This window comes from Echiichthys vipera (genome assembly GCF_963691815.1).
Source record: "Echiichthys vipera genome assembly, chromosome: 22".
In the NCBI taxonomy this organism is placed as follows: Eukaryota; Metazoa; Chordata; class Actinopteri; order Perciformes; family Trachinidae; genus Echiichthys; species Echiichthys vipera.
Window position 1 is genome coordinate 390,001 of NC_139847.1, and position 25,000 is coordinate 415,000.

The 25,000-nt window shown below is 41.5% G+C and overlaps 1 protein-coding gene across 1 annotated transcript in view; it reads left to right on the top strand.

Annotated features, from left to right (window-relative positions):
• Nucleotides 1–8,028: 8,028 nt before the first annotated feature.
• Nucleotides 8,029–25,000, top strand: part of LOC310964085 (voltage-gated potassium channel subunit beta-2-like) — a gene marked incomplete at its 5' end in the record, with an annotated part of 34,000 nt that continues 17,028 nt past the window's right edge. The window contains one exon of the mRNA XM_083937081.1: nucleotides 8,029–8,339. Coding sequence (XP_083793207.1) covers nucleotides 8,029–8,339 — 311 coding nt within the window. The remainder of the gene's footprint in view (nucleotides 8,340–25,000) is intronic.

The window sequence follows — 25,000 nt, forward strand, 5'->3', positions numbered from 1 at the left end:
ACGCGGCGGGGACATTGTGGGGACACGGCGGGGACATTGTGGGGATGCGGCGTGGACATTGTTGGGACACGGCGGGGACATTGTGGGGACGTGGCGTGGACATTGTTGGGACGCGGCGTGGACATTGTGATTGTTTTCCTCGTCTGTGGTAACTCTTAAGTCCGATCGCTGTGACGTTCCCTGAAGGCAGCACGAAGAGACGACGTCATCAGACCTGAGGAATTAAAACGTTAATAATTAAACAGCTGTGACTCAGATTAACACACACAGGGACACACACACACACGCAGGGACACACACACAGGGACACGCACACACACAGGGACACACACACGCTCACACACACACAGGGACACACACACGCTCACACACACACAGGGACACGCAGACACACACACACAGGGACACACACACACGCTCACACACACACAGGGACACACGCACACAGGGACACACACACACACACAGGGACACGCTCACACACACAGAGACACGCACACACACAGGGACACGCACTCTCACACACACACACACACAGGGACACACACACACACAGGGACACACACACACACGCTCACACACACACAGGGACACACGCACACAGGGACACACACACACACACAGGGACACGCTCACACACACACAGGGACACGCACACACACAGGGACACACACGCTCACACACACACACAGGGACACACACGCAGGGCTAATGCTAACGTAGCATCAGGATAACCTCGGATTAAAGTTCAGTTCTCTTTTCAGCTGGAAGTCATTAAATTACAGCTGTGTGTGTGTGTGTGTGTGTCTGTGTGTGTGTGTGTGTGTGTGTGTGTGTGTAATCCCACTGATAAACATACTGCCACTCAGTCTCTCTGTACTTGTGAGGACCTCGTGTCCTGATCTGAGTCAAAGTTGATTCAAAAACAGCAAAAAAGATTCAAAAAGACTCAAAGATTCAAAAAGACTCAGAAAGCTGTGAACGGGTCGGACCTCGCTCCCCGTCCCGTTCACACCGCGTGTTTCCACCTGTGACCGCAGCGGAGACGCGACGCCAAAGAGTCCTGACGACGCGTCGGTTTGAGACGAGGGCGGAGGAGCGGGCTCTGTGCCCGGAGAACGGGTTCTCCCGCTCCTCGCTGGTCTAGAACCGGCTCCCGTCAGGGTTCAGGGGCGCGGTTATCGTGACCGACCACAGCAACGGAAACGTCGTGATCGCCATTTTAAAACAGCGCTGATGACAACAACAAGTCACCGACATCATCTGGAAAATATGGAAAACCGCCTCCGGGGCCCGGTCCTGGTCCTGGTTCTGGACCGGGCCCGAGGTCCAGAATAAACCGGCCGGGTTCAGCAGAACTGTTGATAATCAACAAACTGAAGGAGGAGCTCGGCTCAGGAATCCTCACCGTGAGGTTCTGGACTCAGACCACAGACCAGGCCCTGAACCAGGCCCCTGACCCGGGCCCTGAACCGGGCCCTGAACCGGGCCCCTGAACCGGCCCCTGAATGGGGCCACAGCGACACTGACGTCACATCACAGGGTCCCGGTCCTGGTGAGTTTTGCAGCTGTTTGGAAAAATAAGGAACTGTTTATGTTTGTAGATTTTCTAGCGTAGGTAATTTAAGCTAACCAGCTAGCATGATATTATGAACAACAAGCTATCCAGCTAGCATGATATTATGAACAACAAGCTATCCAGCTAGCATGATATTATTAACAACAAGCTAACGCTAGCATGATATTATTAACAACAAGCTAACGCTAGCATGATATTATTAACAACAAGCTATCCAGCTAGCATGATATTATTAACAACAAGCTAACGCTAGCATGATATTATTAACAACAAGCTATCCAGCTAGCATGATATTATTAACAACAACACTAGCATGATATTATTAACAACAAGCTATCCAGCTAGCATGATATTATTAACAACAACACTAGCATGATATTATTAACAACAAGCTATCCAGCTAGCATGATATTATTAACAACAACACTAGCATGATATTATTAACAACAAGCTAACCAGCTAGCATGATATTATTGACAAGTTAACGTTAGCATGATATTATTAACAACAAGCTAACCAGCTAGCGTGATATTATTAACAACAAGCTAACACTAACATGATATTATTAACAACAAGCTAACCAGCTAGCATGCTAGTTTCAAACACAGACTCAGGCGCAGCCCTCTGTCGTCCTCTGCATCTTTACTGGAACCAGGAGAACACACGTCTGTGTTCACACACGGAGCAGGAACCAGGAGAACGCACGTCTGTGTTCACACACGGAGCAGGAACCAGGAGAACACACGTCTGTGTTCACACACGGAGCAGGAACCAGGAGAACACACGTCTGTGTTCACACACGGAGCAGGAACCAGGAGAACACACGTCTGTGTTCACACACGGAGCAGGAACCAGGAGAACACACGTCTGTGTTCACACACGGAGCAGGAACCAGGAGAACACACGTCTGTGTTCACACACGGAGCAGGAACCAGGAGAACACACGTCTGTGTTCACACACGGAGCAGGAACCAGGAAAACACACATCTGTGTTCACACACGGAGCAGGAACCAGGAGAACACACGTCTGTGTTCACACACAGGAACTTCCTGTTTGCTGGAGGACGGTTGGACCACGACGCTGCGTCCGTGTCTTTACACGATGTGCGGAGTTCCTGCGTCTCTGCAGGTCCCTGAACGCATCATAACATCGACAACAGGAAATCAAATAAATCTTTTTAAAACATTATTGATTATTTCCTGTGTGTGTGTGTGTGTGTGTGTGTGTGTGTGTGTGTTTGTGTGTGTGTGTGTCTGTGTGTGTGTCTGTGTGTGTGTGTGTCTGTGTGTGTGTGTGTCTGTGTGTGTGTGTCTGTGTGTGTGTGCGTGTGTGTGTGTCTGTGTCTGTGTGTGTGTCTGTGTGTGTGTGTCTGTGTGTGTGTGCGTGTGTGTGTGTGCGTGTGTGTCTGTGTGTGTGTGTGTCTGTGTGTGTGTGTGTGTGTGTGTGTGTGTCTCTGGTGTGTGTGTGTCTGTGTGTGTGTCTGTGTGTGTGTGTCTCTGGTGTGTGTGTGTGTGTGTCTGTGTGTGTGTCTGTGTGTGTGCGTGTGTGAGTGTGTGTGTGTGTGTGAGTGTGTGTGTGTGTGTGTGTCTCTGGTGTGTGTGTGTGTGTGTTGTGTTATGTTAACTCTGTGTGTGTGTGTGTGTGTGTGTGTGTGTGTGTGTGTCTCTGGTGTGTGTGTGTGTTGTGTTAACTCTGTGTGTGTGTGTGTGTGTGTGTGTGTGTGTGTGTGTGACACAGAGAGATTAGGGTCAGATTATTTTGGATCCGGGCTGCGGGCCATAGTTACCATCTGCACCCAGAGGTTGATATTTAGGAGCCTCAATCCGGACACACACACACTCACACACACACACACACACACACACAGACACACACACACACACACACACACGCTCTGATTGGTGGATTGGAGCAGCTGCATTAATCTCCGTGTCTCAGCAGAGACGCAGATGAAGGTGAACACGCAGCTGAACACAAGGTGAGCACAGGAGCCACACACCTGGGAGCAGGTGAGGCCTCCTGCAGGGTCCAGGGTCTGGAGTCTGGGGTCCGGGGTCCAGGGTCTGGAGTCCAGGGTCCAGGGTCTGGGGTCTGGAGTCTGGAGTCTGGGGTCCAGGGTCTGGAGTCCAGGGTCTGGGGTCTGGAGTCTGGACTTTAGTTTGTGTTTGGCTGTAGTTTGGTTTGTTTGGTTGTAGTTTGGTTTGTTTGTTTGTAGTTTGGTTTGTGTTTGGCTGTAGTTTGGTTTGTTTGGCTGTAGTTTGGTTTGTTTGGCTGTAGTTTGGTTTGTTTGGCTGTAGTTTGGTTTGTTTGGCTGTAGTTTGGTTTGTGTTTGGCTGTAGTTTGGTTTGTTTGGCTGTAGTTTGGTTTGTTTGGCTGTAGTTTGGTTTGTGTTTGGCTGTAGTTTGGTTTGTTTGGCTGTAGTTTGGTTTGCGTTTGGCTGTAGTTTGGTTTGTTTGGTTGTAGTTTGGTTTGTTTGTTTGTAGTTTGGTTTGTGTTTGGCTGTAGTTTGGTTTGTTTGGCTGTAGTTTGGTTTGTTTGGCTGTAGTTTGGTTTCTTTGGCTGTAGTTTGGTTTGTTTGGATGTAGTTTGGTTTCTTTGGCTGCAGTTTGGTTTGTTTGGATGTAGTTTGGTTTGTTTGGCTGTAGTTTGGTTTGTTTGGCTGTAGTTTGGTTTGTGTTTGGTTGTAGTTTGGTTTGTTTGGCTGTAGTTTGGTTTGTTTGGCTGTAGTTTGGTTTTCTTTGGCTGTAGTTTGGTTTGTGTTTGGCTGTAGTTTGGTTTGTTTGGCTGTAGTTTGGTTTTATTGGTTGTAGTTTGGTTTGTTTGGCTGTAGTTTGGTTTGTGTTTGGCTGTAGTTTGGTTTGTGTTTGACTGTAGTTTGGTTTGTTTGGCTGTAGTTTGGTTTGTTTGGCTGTAGTTTGGTTTGTTTGGCTGTAGTTTGGTTTGTTTGGCTGTAGTTTGGTTTGTGTTTGGCTGTAGTTTGGTTTGTGTTTGGCTGTAGTTTGGTTTGTTTGGCTGTAGTTTGGTTTGTGTTTGGCTGTAGTTTGGTTTGTTTGGCTGTAGTTAAGTTTGTGTTTGGCTGTAGTTTGGTTTGTTTGAATGTAGTTTGGTTTGTTTGGTGTTAGTTTGGTTTGTGTTTGACTGTAGTTTGGTTTGTTTGGCTGTAGTTTGGTTTGTTTGGCTGTAGTTTGGTTTGTGTTTGGTTTGTTTGGTTGTAGTTTGGTTTGTTTGGCTGTAGTTTGGTTTGTGTTTGGTTTGTTTGGTTGTAGTTTGGTTTGTTTGGTTGTAGTTTGGTTTGTGTTTGGCTGTAGTTTGGTTTGTTTGGCTGTAGTTTGGTTTGTGTTTGGCTGTAGTTTGGTTTGTGTTTGGCTGTAGTTTGGTTTGTTTGGCTGTAGTTTGGTTTGTGTTTGGCTGTAGTTTGGTTTGTTTGGCTGTAGTTTGGTTTGTGTTTGGCTGTAGTTTGGTTTGTTTGGCTGTAGTTTGGTTTGTTTGGCTGTAGTTTGGTTTGTTTGGCTGTAGTTTGGTTTGTGTTTGGCTGTAGTTTGGTTTGTTTGGCTGTAGTTTGGTTTGTTTGGCTGTAGTTTGGCTGTAGTTTGGTTTGTGTTTGGCTGTAGTTTGGTTTGTTTGGCTGTAGTTTGGTTTGTTTGGCTGTAGTTTGGTTTGTTTGGCTGTAGTTTGGTTTGTTTGGCTGTAGTTTGGTTTGTTTGGCTGTAGTTTGGTTTGTGTTTGGCTGTAGTTTGGTTTGTTTGGCTGTAGTTTGGTTTTTGTTTGGCTGTAGTTTGGTTTGTTCGGCTGTAGTTTGGTTTGTTTGGCTGTAGTTTGGTTTGTGTTTGGCTGTAGTTTGGTTTGTTTGGCTGTAGTTTGGATTGTGTTTGGCTGTAGTTTGGTTCATGTTTGGCTGTAGTTTGGTTTGTTTGGCTGTAGTTTGGTTTGTTGGCTGTAGTTATGTTTGTTTGGCTGTAGTTTGGTTCGTTTGGCTGTAGTTTGGTTTGTGTTTGGCTGTAGTTTGGTTTGTGTGGCTATAGTTTGGTTTGTTTGGCTGTAGTTTGATTTGTTTGGCTGTAGTTTGGTTTGTTTGGCTGTAGTTTGGTTTGTGTTTGGCTGTAGTTTGGTTTGTGTTTGGCTGTAGTTTGGTTTGTGTTTGGCTGTAGTTTGGTTTGTTTGGCTGTAGTTTGGTTTGTTTGGCTGTAGTTTGGTTTGTTTGGCTGTAGTTTGGTTTGTGTTTGGCTGTAGTTTGGTTTGTTTGGCTGTAGTTTGGTTTGTGTTTGGCTGTAGTTTGGTTTGTGTTTGGCTGTAGTTTGGTTTGTGTTTGGCTGTAGTTTGGTTTGTTTGGCTGAAGTTTGGTTTGTTTAGCTGTAGTTTGGTTTGTTTGGCTGTAGTTTGGTTTGTGTTTGGCTGTGGTTTGGTTTGTGTTTGGCTGTAGTTTGGTTTCTTTGGCTGTAGTTTGGTTTGTTTGGCTGTAGTTTGGCTGTAGTTTGGTTTGTTTGGCTGTAGTTTGGTTTGTGTTTGGCTGTGGTTTGGTTTGTGTTTGGCTGTAGTTTGGTTTCTTTGGCTGTAGTTTGGTTTGTTTGGCTGTAGTTTGGCTGTAGTTTGGTTTGTTTGGCTGTAGTTTGGTTTGTGTTTGGCTGTAGTTTGGTTTGTGTTTGGCTGTAGTTTGGTTTGTTTGGCTGAAGTTTGGTTTGTTTAGCTGTAGTTTGGTTTGTTTGGCTGTAGTTTGGTTTGTGTTTGGCTGTGGTTTGGTTTGTGTTTGGCTGTAGTTTGGTTTGTTTGGCTGTAGTTTGGTTTGTTTGGCTGTAGCTTGGTTTGTTTGGCTGTAGTTTGGTTTGTTTGGCTGTAGTTTGGTTTGTTTGGCTGTAGTTTGGTTTGTGTTTGGCTGTAGTTTGGCTGTAGTTTGGTTTGTTTGGCTGTAGTTTGGATTGTGTTTGGCTGTAGTTTGGTTTGTGTTTCTCTGTAGTTTGATTTGTTTTTGGCTGTAGTTTGGTTTGTGTTTCTCTGTAGTTTGATTTGTGTATGTCTGTAGTTTGGTTTGTGTTTGGCTGTAGTTTGGTTTGTGTTTGGCTGTAGTTTGGTTTGTGTTTGGCTGTAGTTTGGTTTGTTTGGCTGTAGTTTGGTTTGTTTGGCTGTAGTTTGGTTTGTGTTTGGCTGTAGTTTGGTTTGTTTGGCTGTAGTTTGGTTTGTGTTTGGCTGTAGTTTGGTTTGTTTGGCTGTAGTTTGGCCGTAGTTTGGTTAGTTTGGCTGTAGTTTGGTTTGTTTGGCTGTAGTTTGGTTTGTGTTTGGTGTAGTTTGGTTTGTTTGTCTGTAGTTTGGTTTGTGTTTGGCTGTAGTTTGGTTTGTTTGGCTGTAGTTTGGTTTGTGTTTGGCTGTAGTTTGGTTTGTGTTTGGCTGTAGTTTGGTTTGTTTGGCTGTAGTTTGGTTTGTTTGGCTGTAGTTTGGTTTGTGTTTGGCTGTAGTTTGGTTTGTTTGGCTGTAGTTTGGTTTGTTTGGCTGTAGTTTGGTTTGTGTTTGGCTGTAGTTTGGTTTGTGTGGCTGTAGTTTGGTTTGTTTGGCTGTAGTTTGGTTTGTTTGGCTGTAGTTTGGTTTGTGTTTGGCTGTAGTTTGGTTTGTGTTTGGCTGTAGTTTGGTTTGTTTGGCTGTAGTTTGGTTTGTTTGGCTGTAGTTTGGTTTGTGTTTGGCTGTAGTTTGGTTTGTGTTTGGCTGTAGTTTGGTTTGTGTTTGGCTGTAGTTTGGTTTGTTTGGCTGTAGTTTGGTTTGTTTGGCTGTAGTTTGGTTTGTTTGGTTATAGTTTGGTTTGTTTGGCTGTAGTTTGGTTTGTGTTTGGCTGTAGTTTGGTTTGTGTTTGGCTGTAGTTTGGTTTGTTTGGCTGTAGTTTGGTTTGTGTTTGGCTGTAGTTTGGTTTGTGTTTGGCTGTAGTTTGGTTTGTGTTTGGCTGTAGTTTGGTTTGTTTGGCTGTAGTTTGATTTGTTTGGCTGTAGTTTGGTTTGTTTGGCTGTAGTTTGGTTTGTTTGGCTGTAGTTTGGTTTGTTTGGCTGTAGTTTGGTTTGTGTTTGGCTGTAGTTTGGTTTGTTTGGCTGTAGTTTGGTTTGTTTGGCTGTAGTTTGGTTTGTTTGGCTGTAGTTTGGTTTGTTTGGCTGTAGTTTGGTTTGTTTGGCTGTAGTTTGGTTTGTTTGGTTGTAGTTTGGTTTGTTTGGCTGTAGTTTGGTTTGTTTGGCTGTAGTTTGGTTTGTTTGGCTGTAGTTTGGTTTGTTTGGTTGTAGTTTGGTTTGTTTGGCTGTAGTTTGGTTTGTGTTTGGCTGTAGTTTGGTTTGTTTGGCTGTAGTTTGGTTTGTTTGTCTGTAGTTTGGTTTGTTTGGCTGTAGTTTGGTTTGTTTGGCTGTAGTTTGGTTTGTGTTGTCTTCTTTATTAGCTTTAGCATTGTTAGCATTAGCCTCTGTGTGTGTCCTCAGTGTCGGCCATGTTTGGGGGGCGAGCGTCCACGGTGGGACCGGCCGGCGGGTCGGCGGCGGCGGCGGCGGGGGGCGGAGCCAAAGGCGGGAAGTTCTCGGTGGAGGAACTTTACGGCCTCAACAAGAAGCTGAAGGTGAACAGAGGGAATTCTGGGAAACAGGAAACGAGCGGCGGGAAGAAAGAAGCCAAGGAGAAGGAAGAAGGTGTCATGGCGGCGCACATCCTGCAGGCGGCGAGGGCGCTCATGGAGACACGGAGGCTCCGCCTCTACCTGAGCGAGTGTGACATCACCATGGAGACGGGCGCCATGCCTCACAGGTGAGACGGGGGGGGGGGGGGGGGGGTGAGGGGGGGGGCAGGGGGGAGACACTAAATATCTCATCTTCAGCCTCTGATTCTGGATCAGGTCTCAGGGGCAGCAGCTCCAGCCTCTGATCCTGGATCAGGTCTCAGGGGCAGCAGCTCCAGCCTCTGATCCTGGATCAGGTCTCAGGGGCAGCAGCTCCAGCCTCTGGTCCTGGATCAGGTCTCAGGGGCAGCAGCTCCAGCCTCTGGTCCTGGATCAGGTCTCAGGGGCAGCAGCTCCAGCCTCTGATCCTGGATCAGGTCTCAGGGGCAGCAGCTCCAGCCTCTGATCCTGGATCAGGTCTCAGGGGCAGCAGCTCCAGCCTCTGATCCTGGACCAGGTCTCAGGGGCAGCAGCTCCAGCCTCTGATCCTGGATCAGGTCTCAGGGGCAGCAGCTCCAGCCTCTGGTCCTGGATCAGGTCTCGGGGGCAGCAGCTCCAGCCTCTGGTCCTGGATCAGGTCTCAGGGGCAGCAGCTCCAGCCTCTGATCCTGGATCAGGTCTCAGGGGCAGCAGCTCCAGCCTCTGATCCTGGATCAGGTCTCAGGGGCAGCAGCTCCAGCCTCTGATCCTGGATCAGGTCTCAGGGGCAGCAGCTCCAGCCTCTGATCCTGGATCAGGTCTCAGGGGCAGCAGCTCCAGCCTCTGATCCAGGATCAGGTCTCAGGGGCAGCAGTTTCCTGCTGAGAGCCACGGCCTCAGATTCAGAGGTGCTGATCCTCATCCCGGCCGTTTCACACTCGCAACCTTCAAAATAAAATACCAGGAGACACAAAGAGACACTCAACCTTCAAAATAAAATACCAGGAGACACAAAGAGACACTCAACCTTCAAAATAAAATACCAGGAGACACAAAGAGACACTTAACCTTCAAAATAAAATACCAGGAGACACAAAGAGACACTCAACCTTCAAAATAAAATACCAGGAGACACAAAGAGACACTCAACCTTCAAAATAAAATACCAGGAGACTCAGAGACACTCAACCTTCAAAATAAAATACCAGGAGACTCAGAGACACTCAACCTTCAAAATAAAATACCAGGAGACACAAAGAGACACTCAACCTTCAAAATAAAATACCAGGAGACACAAAGAGACACTCAACCTTCAAAATAAAATACCAGGAGACACAAAGAGACACTCAACCTTCAAAATAAAATACCAGGAGACTCAAAGAGACACTCAACCTTCAGAATAAAATACCAGGAGACACAAAGAGACACTAAACCTTCAAAATAAAATACCAGGAGACTCAGAGACACTCAACCTTCAAAATAAAATACCAGGAGAGTCAAAGAGACACTCAACCTTCAAAATAAAATACCAGGAGACACAAAGAGACACTAAACCTTCAGAATAAAATACCAGGAGACACAAAGAGACACTCAACCTTCAGAATAAAATACCAGGAGACACAAAGAGACACTCAACCTTCAAAATAAAATACCAGGAGACACAAAGAGACACTAAACCTTCAAAATAAAATACCAGGAGACACAAAGAGACACTCAACCTTCAAAATAAAATACCAGGAGACACAAAGAGAAACTCAACCTTCAAAATAAAATACCAGGAGACACAAAGAGACACTCAACCTTCAAAATAAAATACCAGGAGACACAAAGAGACACTCAACCTTCAAAATAAAATACCAGGAGACACAAAGAGACACTCAACCTTCAAAATAAAATACCAGGAGACACAAAGAGACACTCAACCTTCAAAATAAAATACCAGGAGACTCAGAGACACTCAACCTTCAAAATAAAATACCAGGAGACACAAAGAGACACTCAACCTTCAAAATAAAATACCAGGAGACACAAAGAGACACTCAACCTTCAAAATAAAATACCAGGAGACACAAAGAGACACTCAACCTTCAAAATAAAATACCAGGAGACTCAAAGAGACACTCAACCTTCAAAATAAAATACCAGGAGACTCAGAGACACTCAACCTTCAAAATAAAATACCAGGAGACACAAAGAGACACTCAACCTTAAAAATAAAATACCAGGAGACACAAAGAGACACTCAACCTTCAAAATAAAATACCAGGAGACACAAAGAGACACTCAACCTTCAAAATAAAATACCAGGAGACTCAAAGAGACACTAAACCTTCAAAATAAAATACCAGGAGACACAAAGAGACACTCAACCTTCAGAATAAAATACCAGGAGACACAAAGAGACACTAAACCTTCAAAATAAAATACCAGGAGACTCAGAGACACTCAACCTTCAAAATAAAATACCAGGAGAGTCAAAGAGACACTCAACCTTCAAAATAAAATACCAGGAGACACAAAGAGACACTAAACCTTCAGAATAAAATACCAGGAGACACAAAGAGACACTCAACCTTCAGAATAAAATACCAGGAGACACAAAGAGACACTCAACCTTCAAAATAAAATACCAGGAGACTCAAAGAGACACTAAACTTTCAAAATAAAACTAGGAGACTCAGAGACATTCAACCTTCAAAATAAAATACCAGGAGACTCAAAGAGACACTCAACCTTCAAAATAAAATACCAGGAGACTCAAAGAGACACTAAACCTTCAAAATAAAATACCAGGAGACACAAAGAGACACTCAACCTTCAAAATAAAATACCAGGAGACACAAAGAGACACTCAACCTTCAAAATAAAATACCAGGAGACACAAAGAGACACTCAACCTTCAAAATAAAATACCAGGAGACACAAAGAGACACTAAACCTTCAAAATAAAATACCAGGAGACACAAAGAGACACTCAACCTTCAAAATAAAATACCAGGAGACACAAAGAGAAACTCAACCTTCAAAATAAAATACCAGGAGACACAAAGAGACACTCAACCTTCAAAATAAAATACCAGGAGACACAAAGAGACACTCAACCTTCAAAATAAAATACCAGGAGACACAAAGAGACACTCAACCTTCAAAATAAAATACCAGGAGACACAAAGAGACACTAAACCTTCAAAATAAAATACCAGGAGACACAAAGAGACACTCAACCTTCAAAATAAAATACCAGGAGACACAAAGAGACACTAAACCTTCAAAATAAATACCAGGAGACACAAAGAGACACTCAACCTTCAAAATAAAATGCCAGGACACTCAAAGAGACACTCAACCTTCAGAATAAAATACCAGGAGACACAAAGAGACACTCAACCTTCAAAATAAAATACCAGGAGACTCAAAGAGACACTAAACCTTCAAAATAAAATACCAGGAGACTCAAAGAGACACTCAACCTTCAGAATAAAATACCAGGAGACACAAAGAGACACTCAACCTTCAAAATAAAATACCAGGAGACTCAAAGAGACACTAAACCTTCAAAATAAAATACCAGGAGACACAAAGAGACACTCAACCTTCAGAATAAAATACCAGGAGACACAAAGAGACACTAAACCTTCAAAATAAAATACCAGGAGACTCAGAGACACTCAACCTTCAAAATAAAATACCAGGAGAGTCAAAGAGACACTCAACCTTCAAAATAAAATACCAGGAGACACAAAGAGACACTAAACCTTCAGAATAAAATACCAGGAGACACAAAGAGACACTCAACCTTCAGAATAAAATACCAGGAGACACAAAGAGACACTCAACCTTCAAAATAAAATACCAGGAGACTCAAAGAGACACTAAACTTTCAAAATAAAACTAGGAGACTCAGAGACATTCAACCTTCAAAATAAAATACCAGGAGACTCAAAGAGACACTCAACCTTCAAAATAAAATACCAGGAGACTCAAAGAGACACTAAACCTTCAAAATAAAATACCAGGAGACACAAAGAGACACTCAACCTTCAAAATAAAATACCAGGAGACACAAAGAGACACTCAACCTTCAAAATAAAATACCAGGAGACACAAAGAGACACTCAACCTTCAAAATAAAATACCAGGAGACACAAAGAGACACTAAACCTTCAAAATAAAATACCAGGAGACACAAAGAGACACTCAACCTTCAAAATAAAATACCAGGAGACACAAAGAGAAACTCAACCTTCAAAATAAAATACCAGGAGACACAAAGAGACACTCAACCTTCAAAATAAAATACCAGGAGACACAAAGAGACACTCAACCTTCAAAATAAAATACCAGGAGACACAAAGAGACACTCAACCTTCAAAATAAAATACCAGGAGACACAAAGAGACACTAAACCTTCAAAATAAAATACCAGGAGACACAAAGAGACACTCAACCTTCAAAATAAAATACCAGGAGACACAAAGAGACACTCAACCTTCAAAATAAAATGCCAGGACACTCAAAGAGACACTCAACCTTCAGAATAAAATACCAGGAGACACAAAGAGACACTCAACCTTCAAAATAAAATACCAGGAGACTCAAAGAGACACTCAACCTTCAAAATAAAATACCAGGAGACACAAGAGACACTAAACCTTCAGAATAAAATACCAGGAGACACAAAGAGACACTCAACCTTCAGAATAAAATACCAGGAGACACAAAGAGACACTCAACCTTCAAAATAAAATACCAGGAGACTCAAAGAGACACTAAACCTTCAAAATAAAATACCAGGAGACTCAAAGAGACACTCAACCTTCAAAATAAAATACCAGGAGACTCAAAGAGACACTAAACCTTCAAAATAAAATACCAGGAGACACAAAGAGACACTCAACCTTCAAAATAAAATACCAGGAGACACAAAGAGACACTCAACCTTCAAAATAAAATACCAGGAGACACAAAGAGACACTCAACCTTCAAAATAAAATACCAGGAGACACAAAGAGACACTAAACCTTCAAAATAAAATACCAGGAGACACAAAGAGACACTCAACCTTCAAAATAAAATACCAGGAGACACAAAGAGAAACTCAACCTTCAAAATAAAATACATGGAGACACAAAGAGACACTCAACCTTCAAAATAAAATACCAGGAGACACAAAGAGACACTCAACCTTCAAAATAAAATACCAGGAGACACAAAGAGACACTAAACCTTCAAAATAAAATACCAGGAGACACAAAGAGACACTCAACCTTCAAAATAAAATACCAGGAGACACAAAGAGACACTAAACCTTCAAAATAAATACCAGGAGACACAAAGAGACACTCAACCTTCAAAATAAAATGCCAGGACACTCAAAGAGACACTCAACCTTCAGAATAAAATACCAGGAGACACAAAGAGACACTCAACCTTCAAAATAAAATACCAGGAGACTCAAAGAGACACTAAACCTTCAAAATAAAATACCAGGAGACTCAAAGAGACACTCAACCTTCAGAATAAAATACCAGGAGACACAAAGAGACACTCAACCTTCAGAATAAAATACCAGGAGACACAAAGAGACACTCAACCTTCAAAATAAAATACCAGGAGACACAAAGAGACACTAAACCTTCAAAATAAAATACCAGGAGACTCAGAGACACTCAACCTTCAAAATAAAATACCAGGAGAGTCAAAGAGACACTCAACCTTCAAAATAAAATACCAGGAGACACAAAGAGACACTAAACCTTCAGAATAAAATACCAGGAGACACAAAGAGACACTCAACCTTCAGAATAAAATACCAGGAGACACAAAGAGACACTCAACCTTCAAAATAAAATACCAGGAGACTCAAAGAGACACTAAACCTTCAAAATAAAATACCAGGAGACTCAAAGAGACACTCAACCTTCAAAATAAAATACCAGGAGACTCAAAGAGACACTAAGCCTTCAAAATAAAATACCAGGAGACTCAAAGAGACACTCAACCTTCAAAATAAAATACCAGGAGACTCAAAGAGACACTAAACTTTCAAAATAAAACTAGGAGACTCAGAGACATTCAACCTTCAAAATAAAATACCAGGAGACTCAAAGAGACACTCAACCTTCAAAATAAAATACCAGGAGACTCAAAGAGACACTAAACCTTCAAAATAAAATACCAGGAGACTCAGAGACATTCAACCTTCAAAATAAAATACCAGGAGACACAAAGAGACACTCAACCTTCAAAATAAAATGCCAGGACACTCAAAGAGACACTAGAACCTTCAAAATAAAATACCAGGAGACACAAAGAGACACTAAACCTTCAAAATAAAATACCAGGAGACACAAAGAGACACTCAACCTTCAAAATAAAATGCCAGGAGACACAAAGAGACACTAAACCTTCAAAATAAAATACCAGGAGACTCAGAGACACTAAGCCTTCAAAATAAAATACCAGGAGACTCAAAAAGACACTCAACCTTCAAAATAAAATACCAGGAGACTCAAAGAGACACTCAACCTTCAAAATAAAATACCAGGAGACTCAAAGAGACACTAAACCTTCAAAATAAAATACCAGGAGACTCAGAGACATTCAACCTTCAAAATAAAATACCAGGAGACACAAAGAGACACCCAACCTTCAAAATAAAATACCAGGAGACTATAAGAGACACTCAACCTTCAAAATAAAATACCAGGAGACTCAAAGAGACACTAAACTTTCAAAATAAAACTAGGAGACTCAGAGACACTCAACCTTCAAAATAAAATACCAGGAGACTCAGAGACATTCAACCTTCAAAATAAAATACCAGGAGACACAAAGAGACACTCAACCTTCAGAATAAAATACCAGGAGACTCAAGAGGCACTAAACCTTCAAAATAAAATACCAGGAGACACAAAGAGACACTCAACCTTCAGAATAAAATACCAGGAGACTCAAAGAGACACTCAACCTTCAAAATAAAATACCAGGACACTCAGAGACACTAAACCTTCAAAATAAAATACCAGGAGACTCAAAGAGACACTCAACCTTCAGAATAAAATACCAGGAGACACAAAGAGACACTCAACCTTCAGAATAAAATACCAGGAGACACAAAGAGACACTCAACCTTCAAAATAAAATACCAGGAGACACAAAGAGACACTAAACCTTCAAAATAAAATACCAGGAGACTCAGAGACACTCAACCTTCAAAATAAAATACCAGGAGAGTCAAAGAGACACTCAACCTTCAAAATAAAATACCAGGAGACACAAAGAGATACTAAACCTTCAGAATAAAATACCAGGAGACACAAAGAGACACTCAACCTTCAGAATAAAATACCAGGAGACACAAAGAGACACTCAACCTTCAAAATAAAATACCAGGAGACTCAAAGAGACACTAAACCTTCAAAATAAAATACCAGGAGACTCAAAGAGACACTAAACCTTCAAAATAAAATACCAGGAGACTCAAAGAGACACTAAGCCTTCAAAATAAAATACCAGGAGACTCAAAGAGACACTCAACCTTCAAAATAAAATACCAGGAGACTCAAAGAGACACTAAACTTTCAAAATAAAACTAGGAGACTCAGAGACATTCAACCTTCAAAATAAAATACCAGGAGACTCAAAGAGACACTCAACCTTCAAAATAAAATACCAGGAGACTCAAAGAGACACTAAACCTTCAAAATAAAATACCAGGAGACTCAGAGACATTCAACCTTCAAAATAAAATACCAGGAGACACAAAGAGACACTCAACCTTCAAAATAAAATGCCAGGACACTCAAAGAGACACTAGAACCTTCAAAATAAAATACCAGGAGACACAAAGAGACACTAAACCTTCAAAATAAAATACCAGGAGACACAAAGAGACACTCAACCTTCAAAATAAAATGCCAGGAGACACAAAGAGACACTAAACCTTCAAAATAAAATACCAGGAGACTCAGAGACACTAAGCCTTCAAAATAAAATACCAGGAGACTCAAAAAGACACTCAACCTTCAAAATAAAATACCAGGAGACTCAAAGAGACACTCAACCTTCAAAATAAAATACCAGGAGACTCAAAGAGACACTAAACCTTCAAAATAAAATACCAGGAGACTCAGAGACATTCAACCTTCAAAATAAAATACCAGGAGACACAAAGAGACACCCAACCTTCAAAATAAAATACCAGGAGACTCAAAGAGACACTCAACCTTCAAAATAAAATACCAGGAGACTCAAAGAGACACTAAACTTTCAAAATAAAACTAGGAGACTCAGAGACACTCAACCTTCAAAATAAAATACCAGGAGACTCAAAGAGACACTAAACCTTCAAAATAAAATACCAGGAGACTCAAAGAGACACTCAACCTTCAGAATAAAATACCAGGAGACTCAAAGAGACACTCAACCTTCAAAATAAAATACCAGGACACTCAGAGACACTAAACCTTCAAAATAAAATACCAGGAGACACAAAGAGACACTAAACCTTCAAAATAAAATACCAGGAGACTCAGAGACATTCAACCTTCAAAATAAAATACCAGGAGACTCAAAGAGACACTCAACCTTCAAAATAAAATACCAGGAGACTCAGAGACATTCAACCTTCAAAATAAAATACCAGGAGACTCAAAGAGACACTAAACCTTCAAAGTAAAATGCCCTGAGACTCAAAGAGACACTCAACCTTCAAAATAAAATACCAGGAGACTCAGAGACATTCAACCTTCAAAATAAAATACCAGGAGACTCAAAGAGATACTAAAACCTTCAAAATAAAATGCCCTGAGACTCAGAGACACTAAAACCTTCAAAATAAAATGCCAGGAGACTCAAAGAGACACGAAAACCTTCAAAATAAAATACCAGGAGACTCAGAGACTCAACCTTCAAAATAAAATACCAGGAGACTCAAAGAGACACTAAACCTTCAAAATAAAATACCAGGAGACTCAAAGAGACACTCAACCTTCAAAATAAAATACCAGGAGACACAAAGAGACACTCAACCTTCAAAATAAAATACCAGGAGACACAAAGAGACACTAAACCTTCAAAATAAAATGCCCTGAGACTCAGAGACACTCAACCTTCAGAATAAAATACCAGGAGACACAAAGAGACACTAAAACCTTCAAAATAAAATACCAGGAGACACAAAGACACACTAAACCTTCAAAATAAAATACCAGGAGACTCAAAGAGACACTCAACCTTCAAAATAAAATACCAGGAGACTCAAAGAGACACTAAACCTTCAAAATAAAATGCCCCGAGACACAAAAAGACACTTAACCTTCAAAATAAAATGCCAGGAGACTCAAAGAGACACTCAACCTTCAAAATAAAATACCAGGAGACTCAAAGAGACACTAAACCTTCAAAATAAAATTCCAGGAGACTCAAAGAGACACTAAACCTTCAAAATAAAATGCCCTGAGACAAAAAGAGACACTAAACCTTCAAAATAAAATTCCAGGAGACTCAAAGAGACACTAAACCTTCAAAATAAAATGCCCTGAGACTCAAAGAGACACTCAACCTTCAAAATAAAATGCCAGGAGACTCAAAGAGACACTAAAACCTTCAAAATAAAATGCCCTGAGACTCAAAGAGACACTAAACCTTCAAAATAAAATACCAGGAGACTCAAAGAGACACTCAACCTTCAAAATAAAATACCAGGAGACTCAAAGAGACACTAAACCTTCAAAATAAAATACCAGGAGACTCAGAGACATTCAACCTTCAAAATAAAATACCAGGAGACACAAAGAGACACCCAACCTTCAAAATAAAATACCAGGAGACTCAAAGAGACACTCAACCTTCAAAATAAAATACCAGGAGACTCAAAGAGACACTAAACTTTCAAAATAAAACTAGGAGACTCAGAGACACTCAACCTTCAAAATAAAATACCAGGAGACTCAAAGAGACACTAAACCTTCAAAATAAAATACCAGGAGACTCAAAGAGACACTCAACCTTCAGAATAAAATACCAGGAGACTCAAAGAGACACTCAACCTTCAAAATAAAATACCAGGACACTCAGAGACACTAAACCTTCAAAATAAAATACCAGGAGACACAAAGAGACACTAAACCTTCAAAATAAAATACCAGGAGACTCAGAGACATTCAACCTTCAAAATAAAATACCAGGAGACTCAAAGAGACACTCAACCTTCAAAATAAAATACCAGGAGACTCAGAGACATTCAACCTTCAAAATAAAATACCAGGAGACTCAAAGAGACACTAAACCTTCAAAGTAAAATGCCCTGAGACTCAAAGAGACACTCAACCTTCAAAATAAAATACCAGGAGACTCAGAGACATTCAACCTTCAAAATAAAATACCAGGAGACTCAAAGAGATACTAAAACCTTCAAAATAAAATGCCCTGAGACTCAGAGACACTAAAACCTTCAAAATAAAATACCAGGAGACTCAGAGACTCAACCTTCAAAATAAAATACCAGGAGACTCAAAGAGACACTAAACCTTCAAAATAAAATACCAGGAGACTCAAAGAGACACTCAACCTTCAAAATAAAATACCAGGAGACACAAAGAGACACTCAACCTTCAAAATAAAATACCAGGAGACACAAAGAGACACTAAACCTTCAAAATAAAATGCCCTGAGACTCAGAGACACTCAACCTTCAGAATAAAATACCAGGAGACACAAAGAGACACTAAAACCTTCAAAATAAAATACCAGGAGACACAAAGACACACTAAACCTTCAAAATAAAATACCAGGAGACTCAAAGAGACACTCAACCTTCAAAATAAAATACCAGTAGACTCAAAGAGACACTAAACCTTCAAAATAAAATGCCCCGAGACACAAAAAGACACTTAACCTTCAAAATAAAATGCCAGGAGACTCAAAGAGACACTCAACCTTCAAAATAAAATACCAGGAGACTCAAAGAGACACTAAACCTTCAAAATAAAATTCCAGGAGACTCAAAGAGACACTAAACCTTCAAAATAAAATGCCCTGAGACAAAAAGAGACACTAAACCTTCAAAATAAAATTCCAGGAGACTCAAAGAGACACTAAACCTTCAAAATAAAATGCCCTGAGACTCAAAGAGACACTCAACCTTCAAAATAAAATGCCAGGAGACTCAAAGAGACACTAAAACCTTCAAAATAAAATGCCCTGAGACTCAAAGAGACACTAAACCTTCAAAATAAAATACCAGGAGACTCAAAGAGACACTCAACCTTCAAAATAAAATACCAGGAGACTCAAAGAGACACTAAACCTTCAAAATAAAATACCAGGAGACTCAGAGACATTCAACCTTCAAAATAAAATACCAGGAGACACAAAGAGACACCCAACCTTCAAAATAAAATACCAGGAGACTCAAAGAGACACTCAACCTTCAAAATAAAATACCAGGAGACTCAAAGAGACACTAAACTTTCAAAATAAAACTAGGAGACTCAGAGACACTCAACCTTCAAAATAAAATACCAGGAGACTCAAAGAGACACTAAACCTTCAAAATAAAATACCAGGAGACTCAAAGAGACACTCAACCTTCAGAATAAAATACCAGGAGACTCAAAGAGACACTCAACCTTCAAAATAAAATACCAGGACACTCAGAGACACTAAACCTTCAAAATAAAATACCAGGAGACTCAGAGACATTCAACCTTCAAAATAAAATACCAGGAGACTCAAAGAGACACTCAACCTTCAAAATAAAATACCAGGAGACTCAGAGACATTCAACCTTCAAAATAAAATACCAGGAGACTCAAAGAGACACTAAACCTTCAAAGTAAAATGCCCTGAGACTCAAAGAGACACTCAACCTTCAAAATAAAATACCAGGAGACTCAGAGACATTCAACCTTCAAAATAAAATACCAGGAGACTCAAAGAGATACTAAAACCTTCAAAATAAAATGCCCTGAGACTCAGAGACACTAAAACCTTCAAAATAAAATGCCAGGAGACTCAAAGAGACACGAAAACCTTCAAAATAAAATACCAGGAGACTCAGAGACTCAACCTTCAAAATAAAATACCAGGAGACTCAAAGAGACACTAAACCTTCAAAATAAAATACCAGGAGACTCAAAGAGACACTCAACCTTCAAAATAAAATATCAGGAGACACAAAGAGACACTCAACCTTCAAAATAAAATACCAGGAGACACAAAGAGACACTAAACCTTCAAAATAAAATGCCCTGAGACTCAGAGACACTCAACCTTCAGAATAAAATACCAGGAGACACAAAGAGACACTAAAACCTTCAAAATAAAATACCAGGAGACACAAAGACACACTAAACCTTCAAAATAAAATACCAGGAGACTCAAAGAGACACTCAACCTTCAAAATAAAATACCAGGAGACTCAAAGAGACACTAAACCTTCAAAATAAAATGCCCCGAGACACAAAAAGACACTTAACCTTCAAAATAAAATGTCAGGAGACTCAAAGAGACACTCAACCTTCAAAATAAAATACCAGGAGACACAAAGAGACACTCAACCTTCAAAATAAAATACCAGGAGACACAAAGAGACACTAAACCTTCAAAATAAAATGCCCTGAGACAAAAAGAGACACTAAACCTTCAAAATAAAATTCCAGGAGACTCAAAGAGACACTAAACCTTCAAAATAAAATGCCCTGAGACTCAAAGAGACACTCAACCTTCAAAATAAAATGCCAGGAGACTCAAAGAGACACTAAAACCTTCAAAATAAAATGCCCTGAGACTCAAAGAGACACTAAACCTTCAAAATAAAATGCCAGGAGACTCAAATTGACACTTAAACCAAAGTAGGCATTAAATAATATGTTTAATGATAATAATAATAAAATATTCCTATGATTAAAGCATCAGTTCTATAAAAGTCGTATATTTATTTATTTAAATGATGATTAAAGTCACATTATTACGTGTTTCTCTCTCTCTCTGTCTGACGAATGCTCGCTCGCCCAGTGTGCAGCCGACCGACACGGGAGGGGGAGGGGCTCCTCTATCTCTCTCTCTCCCTCTCTCTCTCTCTCCCTCGCTCTCTCTCTCTCTCTCTCTCTCTCTCTCTCTCTCTCTCTCTCTCTCTCTCTCTCTCCCCCTCTCTCTCTCTCTCTCTCTCTCTCTCTCTCTCCCCCTCTCTCTCTCTCTCTCTCTCTCTCTCTCCCTCGCTCAGAGGACGGACGCCTTTATTCAGGGTTTTGTTTCGTCCGTGTTGTTTCTCCTCGTGTGGTCGGACGCTCTTCGTCATCATCTTCATCGTCTTCATCGTCTTCATCGTCTCCGTCTGTGTGTCGACGCCGTGGGGATGACACAGACTAACAGAAAGTTGTGTGTGTGTGAGTGTGTGTGTGTGTGTGTGTGTGTCCTGCTGTAGTTTGACAGCTGATTGAACTTATCGTCCCACTCATGAATTCATCCCATCGTCACCATAGCGACCGGCGACCTTGGCGGCAGCGGCGATCTCCACATGATGCTTTGAGACTTTAAAGCTCATATATATGTAAAGCATATACATATATATACTTATATATATTTATATATATATATATATAAGTATAGGGCTGGTTACCGTAGCGACCAGGATGCAGGTGTCAATAGCGTGTAATGTGGGCGGCGGCGGCGGCGGCGCCAGCGAGCACGCGATGAAGGAGCGGCGGGTGGCGATGAACGCCAGCATCTGTCAGGCAAAGGTCAGGGCGGAGCCGGTGAACAGGCACACCCTGTTAGGCCACGCCCACATGAAGGAGGCGCTCGGTCGTCATAGCAACATGAAGTACAGGTGAGAGCGGGAGCAGACAGGTGTGTGTGCGTGTGCTTGTACAGAGCACTGTGTGGGGACTAACGTCAGTGGTCCCCACAAAGACTCCACTTTATTTTGAAGGTTTAGTGTCTCTTTAATGTCTCAGGGCACTTTATTTTGAAGGTTTAGTGTCTCTTTAATGTCTCAGGGCACTTTATTTTGAAGGTTTAGTGTCTCTTTAATGTCTCAGGGCACTTTATTTTGAAGGTTTGAAGCTGCTTCTCTATAATATCCAGCAGGGGGACGAAAGTTTGGTTCCATTAGAGTCAAATAGACTTTTTAACTGTTCACTCGTTTATGCTCCTAGAGGACACTTTAACACACGTTTATGCTCCTAGAGGACACTTTAACACACGTTTATGCTCCTAGAGGACACTTTAACACACGTTTATGCTCCTAGAGGACACTTTAGCACACGTTTAGGCTCCTAGAGGACACTTTAACACACGTTTATGCTCCTAGAGGACACTTTAACACACGTTTATGCTCCTAGAGGACACTTTAGCACACGTTTATGCTCCTAGAGGACACTTTAGCACACGTTTAGGCTCCTAGAGGACACTTTAACACACGTTTATGCTCCTAGAGGACACTTTAACACACGTTTATGCTCCTAGAGGACACTTTAGCACACGTTTATGCTCCTAGAGGACACTTTAACACACGTTTATGCTCCTAGAGGACACTTTAACACACGTTTATGCTCCTAGAGGACACTTTAACACACGTTTATGCTCCTAGAGGACACTTTAGCACACGTTTAGGCTCCTAGAGGACACTTTAACACACGTTTATGCTCCTAGAGGACACTTTAACACACGTTTATGCTCCTAGAGGACACTTTAGCACACGTTTAGGCTCCTAGAGGACACTTTAACACACGTTTATGCTCCTAGAGGACACTTTAACACACGTTTATGCTAGGACACTTTAGCACACGTTTAGGCTCCTAGAGGACACTTTAACACACGTTTATGCTCCTAGAGGACACTTTAACACACGTTTATGCTCCTAGAGGACACTTTAACACACGTTTATGCTCCTAGAGGACACTTTAACACATGTTTATGCTCCTAGAGGACACTTTAGCACACGTTTATGCTCCTAGAGGACACTTTAACACACGTTTATGCTCCTAGAGGACACTTTAACACATGTTTATGCTCCTAGAGGACACTTTAACACACGTTTATGCTCCTAGAGGACACTTTAACACACGTTTAGGCTCCTAGAGGACACTCTAACACACGTTTATGCTCCTAGAGGACACTTTAGCACACGTTTATGCTCCTAGAGCACACTTTAACACACGTTTATGCTCCTAGAGGACACTTTAACACACGTTTATGCTCCTAGAGGACACTTTAACACACGTTTATGCTCCTAGAGGACACTTTAGCACACGTTTATGCTCCTAGAGGACACTTTAACACACGTTTATGCTCCTAGAGGACACTTTAACACACGTTTATGCTCCTAGAGGACACTCTAACACACGTTTATGCTCCTAGAGGACACTTTAACACACGTTTATGCTCCTAGAGGACACTTTAACACACGTTTATGCTCCTAGAGGACACTTTAGCACACGTTTATGCTCCTAGAGGACACTTTAGCACACGTTTATGCTCCTAGAGGACACTTTAACACACGTTTATGCTCCTAGAGGACACTTTAGCACACGTTTATGCTCCTAGAGGACACTTTAGCACACGTTTAGGCTCCTAGAGGACACTTTAACACACGTTTATGCTCCTAGAGGACACTTTAGCACACGTTTAGGCTCCTAGAGGACACTTTAGCACACGTTTATGCTCCTAGAGGACACTTTAGCACACGTTTATGCTCCTAGAGGACACTTTAACACACGTTTATGCTCCTAGAGGACACTTTAACACACGTTTATGCTCCTAGAGGACACTTTAGCACACGTTTAGGCTCCTAGAGGACACTTTAACACACGTTTATGCTCCTAGAGGACACTTTAACACACGTTTATGCTCCTAGAGGACACTTTAGCACACGTTTAGGCTCCTAGAGGACACTTTAACACACGTTTATGCTCCTAGAGGACACTTTAACACACGTTTATGCTCCTAGAGGACACTTTAGCACACGTTTATGCTCCTAGAGGACACTTTAGCACACGTTTAGGCTCCTAGAGGACACTTTAACACACGTTTATGCTCCTAGAGGACACTTTAACACACGTTTATGCTCCTAGAGGACACTTTAGCACACGTTTATGCTCCTAGAGGACACTTTAACACACGTTTATGCTCCTAGAGGACACTTTAACACACGTTTATGCTCCTAGAGGACACTTTAGCACACGTTTAGGCTCCTAGAGGACACTTTAACACACGTTTATGCTCCTAGAGGACACTTTAACACACGTTTATGCTCCTAGAGGACACTTTAGCACACGTTTAGGCTCCTAGAGGACACTTTAACACACGTTTATGCTCCTAGAGGACACTTTAACACACGTTTATGCTAGGACACTTTAGCACACGTTTAGGCTCCTAGAGGACACTTTAACACACGTTTATGCTCCTAGAGGACACTTTAACACACGTTTATGCTCCTAGAGGACACTTTAACACACGTTTATGCTCCTAGAGGACACTTTAACACATGTTTATGCTCCTAGAGGACACTTTAGCACACGTTTATGCTCCTAGAGGACACTTTAACACACGTTTATGCTCCTAGAGGACACTTTAACACATGTTTATGCTCCTAGAGGACACTTTAACACATGTTTATGCTCCTAGAGGACACTTTAACACACGTTTATGCTCCTAGAGGACACTTTAACACACGTTTAGGCTCCTAGAGGACACTCTAACACACGTTTATGCTCCTAGAGGACACTTTAGCACACGTTTATGCTCCTAGAGCACACTTTAACACACGTTTATGCTCCTAGAGGACACTTTAACACACGTTTATGCTCCTAGAGGACACTTTAAC